Here is a 5,341-nt window from a genome sequence, read left to right as displayed (position 1 = left end):
ATTGGTACCAAAACATTTAAATTTGGTAGAACATTTTATTTATATTTGGCAATCGTTACTGCAGTTTAAGGAAAAATGCCCGTCACGTGACCTTTTGACCTGTAGTGACCTGTAGTGACCTCTTAAGTGACCTCTTAAGTAGGTTAACATTTTTTTATGGTAGCAATTTCTAAGACGGACCCATTGGTACCAAAATCATTAAAATTGGTTGATTATTAGCAAAGATATGAGTTGTTATGTTATTTATACCCCACATTTTTTAACGGTGTCGCGTCACCCACCCTTGTCTATAAAATGTCTTCTAGCACAAAACTGATACCACAATTTGAGACTACATACTACCTGGGGGTGTTCTAGGGGGTCTATTCGACCATCCTGTCAAGTCAAACCTTAGATGTAGTGATGGTTGAACGAAACGAAAATGTCAAGGTTCGTGCTCCTGGACTAACATGGGCGCTGACATCTTTATCGCGAGCACACATGGACCTGTCGCGGATGACCGGTCACCCGGGGGATTACATAATGCATAGACCCGGACGACCAGCCGTACAGATGACTTATTAATTGTGTACACCAGAAAACAGTCGTGAGTAGATAATTATTAAATATTTACTGATGAATGTATGACAACAATAATGTCATTATGTCTATGCATAAATAAGTTGTAATGAGCAGGTTTTATGTGACCGGGCGAATCAAGGATAAATAGTACGAGTGGGCGGTTGTGTGACGTTAAGATGGGCACCCTTATCTCTTAACTCAGTTGATATACATTAGCAAGACTAAATATAGATATAGGTATCCAGTCTATAAAGCGAGACCATAGACAACTTGGTCGTGTTGTTGTTGAACTAATTTAACATTTCTAAGTGTAAACACAAGTGTGTAGGTACGATTTCTTGCTGGTTTAACAGCCATAAAGGTTAGAGACCTGATCACCCGCAAGAAATAGATCATGTGTGGACGAACCGCCTGGTAAGTATACCTCCAAGAAACTGTGTTGCACGCCGAGGCGGTTGTGCAGTAGCTACCATGGCATTAGGCCTAGCATAACACGTACACCCTGACTTCTTTCTTTATCATGACTGTTTTATGACACATGTACGTGCTCATGACCGTAGCATCCTGTGCATCGCATCTATACCTTGACCTGACCATATGTAAGTGATTATATAAGTGGATGTCAACATGATTGTCAATATGAATGGTTTGTGTTTGCTTGAGGTTGTGCCAGTAGCTATTGTAGCATTTTGTGTCTCTCCGCGACACCTGAGGGCGCCACCTGACAATACGCAGTAACGAGCGGTTTACCTTACGTATGGTGCAGTGCAACACGGTGGATAGTGGCAACGAGAAATACAAGATAGATACTCCTACCTTGCGTGTCGTATCGTCGCCACCCGGTCTCCACTCCCTCACGAGCGCCTCTGTGCTACTGCGCTCTCCTCGGACACGTTCACTCCAGCGTTCGTTCCGGCTCCGGATGCAGTTAGTCAGCAATGCCAGACGACGGACGGCACAGGACAGACAGTAACACAACACAACACGGCACACCTTATGACGCGGGGCTATTCGTGAGATATTACTTTAACGTGTAAGGGGGGGGCTAGGCAGCCGGATGACAGTACACCCGTACGGCGACTCACACAAGGGGCGCACTCACGCCCGATGCGTCTAAGGCTGCTACTCGAGGGGGATACTAAATACGTCTGGTGACGTCTATTAAGTCACTATTAATACTGCTATTGCCGTTAACTTTACCAGGCATTTATTACTATTACTGTAACCGTAAATTAAGCCCCGACGGTGTGCCGAAACAGCCCGCTGTACTCACTCTCTAGTCTCTGGTCTTCACTCGTGCTCCCTCTCGCTCGGACGCACTGGGCAGCCGCTCGTACGCTGCACACTCCACTTCCAAGCTCCTAACCTCCTAAACTCTATATCTCCGCTGAACTCTGTATCTCTGCTGAACTCTGTATCGCAGCTCGACGCTTCCAAAACAAACGCCACGAACCACGCTATTTGCACACGGCTCTCGCGGCGCCAGCTGTTTTCTACGCTAGCTCCGCTCTCGGGCGCTAGAGGGGGTTACAATCGCGACTAATGGCAGCCCCCATAGAATGCGGCGGTGAGTGAGTAACTGCTGCAATACGCTCCAAAACACACACAAAACACACAGAAAGACATTACAAACATAGAACCAATTACAAACATAGAACATTTAATCCCCCGAGCGGGCAAGCTCAATCCCTGCCAGCCGAGGGGCCGTGGCAACCGGTATCACCGCCACACTCCTCCCCTCTTCAAGATCGACCATTAGGTCGATCCCAAGACGCGCATGCCGGTGTACCGGCACCCGACGTGGAAGGTCTACCTCCGCGCAGCATCCCCCATCTCCTGGCCCGCGATAACCATTGACCGCAGGACGATGCGGGTCTTCACCTCCAGGAGTTCATGAGCGCGCCTTTCCAGGCTCTCGATGCGACGTCGCTGGGCACTACCCCAGGAAAGTGCCTGGTGCAGCTGGCGGACTCCCATATGCTCCAGCCGGTCGAACGCTGGCCCGCCGTCCGGGTCGCTCAAACTGGGGTAATCCCACGCTGGAAGGTCGGCTGGGGGCTGGAAGGGCAACCCCAGGAACTCGTTAAACTCCCCCGTGGTGATGCTTGGAATGGGGTCGCTCTCAGGGGGTGCCCCAGGCGCCTCCAGTGCGCGCATTGTCGCCAGCAGCTGAGCTGGCACTTCTGATGATGCGGGCACCTCCAGTGGTGCCTCCACTCCCATCGGCGCAGGCCTCGCATGCGAGGTCGGCGTGGGCGTCACCTCGGGTGCGGACGACGGTGCTCGTCCTTCCGCGGCGGGCAATGGTCGGCTCCTCACCGGTCTCTCGGGCGGCACCCGCTCCCTCGACGCTCTTCTTCCCGTCGCTTGCCTCCTCATGCACCTTATGCGTCTGGGGGGCAGCGATGGGCGCCTCCCGCTTCAGGGATGGCTGGGGGCGGCCACAGGCCTGGCCGCAACGCCTGCCACCACTGCCGCGTATGGCTGCCCGTCTCTCCACGCCGGTCGGGTGATGGGGCGAGCTTGTGATGCTGCTGCTGGCGCCACCTCCCTGGCCTCGCCTTGATCCTCCTGCAGCTCCAGGTACCCGCTTGTCGACTTCAGGTGGTTGGGGTTGTCGGCGCCCCGCAGCTGCATCCACCTGGGCATCTCATAATGGTGGTCACACCCGAGGTGATGCGCCGTCTGCAGGTGGCTTCGCAGCCGGTAGAGCACGGCGCTGGGCATGGCCATTAAGCACCCAGGCACCGGGCACCACATCAGGGTGCAGGCACTGCGGTGGTACTCTGCATGGTGATCCACGCCGTGCATGGTGGGCACCTGGCATGCCAGGCACCAATACCACCGCCCGTGCTGCAGATGGGGAGCGATCACGATGGCCCCTCCGAAGCGCGGGTATGTCGGCCCCGCCCCTTGCCGAAGCTGCTCCCGGTGGACAAATGCCTCTGCCGGTACAGGGGCCCAGCCATTCTTCTCACCAGGGTGGCAGGTGGGGCCGGATTTTCCCTGGGGTGGGCTCCTGCCCGTCCCCTTGCCGCGCCGGGGTGGGGTCTAGAGGTGACCTTCGTGGCCTTCCTCTCAAGCCCCTGTCCACTGCGGTCTTGCCCAGCTCCTCTCTGGGTGTGGTGGCAATGAGGTGACTCCCGTCGCCCCTCTCGTGTTGCTGGCGCCGGACTCCATTGTCTCCTGGCGACCTCAGGCGCAGGCGCCGGGTTCCTCCTGGCGGCCTCCGTCGCAGCCACCATGACGGCGCTCCAATCCACGGTCGTGGATGCTCGGGGAGCAGCCACCGGATGATCCCTCAGTTTGGAAGTTCTAGTCTTGAAAAATGCACCATAAAACCGCCCTGAGTGAATCACTCGGGGGCGCCTCCAAAGAAAAGAATAGGCTCGCGTTGTAACCCTACCCTTGTGTTGGGTTACGTTATTGTATCTATAGTTAAGGTAGTCATATTGCAGGTGGGACCCGTGCCTGTCAATTTTGTTTCTGAATTCATTTATAGTTTTTGATGTTATTCTTTTTTCGGGTAAGGAGTTCCAATTGTTGACGGTTCTAAAACTAGCTAAATCAGTAAATGCTTTCTTTTTGAACGTGTGGTTCACTTGGCGTTTGTAAAGTTTGAGACTATGCAATCTAAGCCCTTGCGTATTGTTGTCTAGGATACTGTCATGCACTTGTATTGGGCATTCATGATCGATTTGTGTAGCATTCAAACTGCATTTTGACCACATGACTACACCTCTTCCTGGATTTCCCGTCATATCAGAGCAGCATTCGTATCGGGGACTATCCTGGGCTGTCGTCTGTTGTTTTAGATTTTATTTCAGCCAGACCTATGATGTCGGGAGAAGTTTCGTCAACCATGGCGAGAATTTCAGATCTTTTATTGAAGAATGTATCTATGTTGCTGTAGAAGTATTTGAAGCCATGGGTAGTTTGATTGTTCCAATCCAGGATTGTTTCACTTTGTCTATCTTTATCTGTTTGCTTGATTTGGTCTGCCTGTCTTTGAGTTCTCATTTCTCTTAAGATTTTTCCTTCTTCATGCTGCATCGGAGTGAGGTCTGGTGCCATCTGGAATTTCATCTTTTTTGTAGCGATGTCAAATTTCTTCAGTGCCTGCATTAGTGCAGGGGGATCCCCCTTCTTTTCGAAAGTTACTTTCATGGGCCGAGGGGCCCCATCTTCGTTTTTTTGCCCTGACTCTAATTATTTGTTTATTTGTTTATCTGAGATTAAGTTGTTTAGCTCCTTAGAATCATGACTGACTCTGTCTGCGGGTGTTGTTTCTTCACTCTCTGGGATGTTAAAGAGCATCAGTGAAGTTTGACGTCGGTCTCGTTCCTTTAGTTCTCTGATAACTTCTGGTGCAGATGGCGCATTATTTTGGAGGAGGTCTAATTTTATTTCTAGTTCTCTGATCGTATCCTTCATGCCAACTTGTGTGGCTTTCAGCATCTCTACATTTTCTTCTGTCTTGATCTGCCTGGTGATCATGACTTAAAACATATCTGATAATTTTTTCACCCCACGTTGACATCCTCTACAGTACCATGCTAACCCATTATTCCCTTCTTCGCAGGTAACATGTATAGATTTGTTAATACAAATATCAGTTATATAGTATTTGACTGTCTAAAGCCCGGCGCACATTGCCGAATATTTTGCTTAAAAACATTATCGTAGCAATGTTCCATGAAATGTTCGGCAATGTGCGGTGGAAAAAGTGCCCTTTAAAGATCAAGACATATAATCTGACATATTGATTAATCATTAATGG

General features: G+C 50.7%; 1 protein-coding gene across 2 annotated transcripts in view; it reads left to right on the top strand.

The window, feature by feature from the left end:
- The first annotated feature begins 501 nt into the window (after nt 1–501).
- The window catches only part of LOC106805907 (embryonic stem cell-specific 5-hydroxymethylcytosine-binding protein-like), a 13,967-nt gene continuing 9,127 nt past the window's right edge, over nt 502–5,341 (top strand). The window contains exon 1 of one of the 2 annotated variants that reach the window (XM_014807679.1): nt 502–586. Coding sequence is in view for 1 of the 2 variants with exons in the window: in XM_014807678.1 (XP_014663164.1) it covers nt 956–975 (20 nt within the window). In the remaining variant the exon portion in view is untranslated. Of the gene's footprint in view, nt 587–815; nt 976–5,341 lie in introns of those variants that run through there. The other variant, XM_014807678.1, reaches the window with a different exon arrangement.

The sequence above is a fragment of the Priapulus caudatus genome, unplaced genomic scaffold (assembly GCF_000485595.1).
Source record: "Priapulus caudatus unplaced genomic scaffold, Priapulus_caudatus-5.0.1 Scaffold132, whole genome shotgun sequence".
NCBI lineage: Eukaryota > Metazoa > Priapulida > Priapulimorpha > Priapulimorphida > Priapulidae > Priapulus > Priapulus caudatus.
This window is presented reverse-complemented; position numbering and strand designations above follow the sequence as displayed.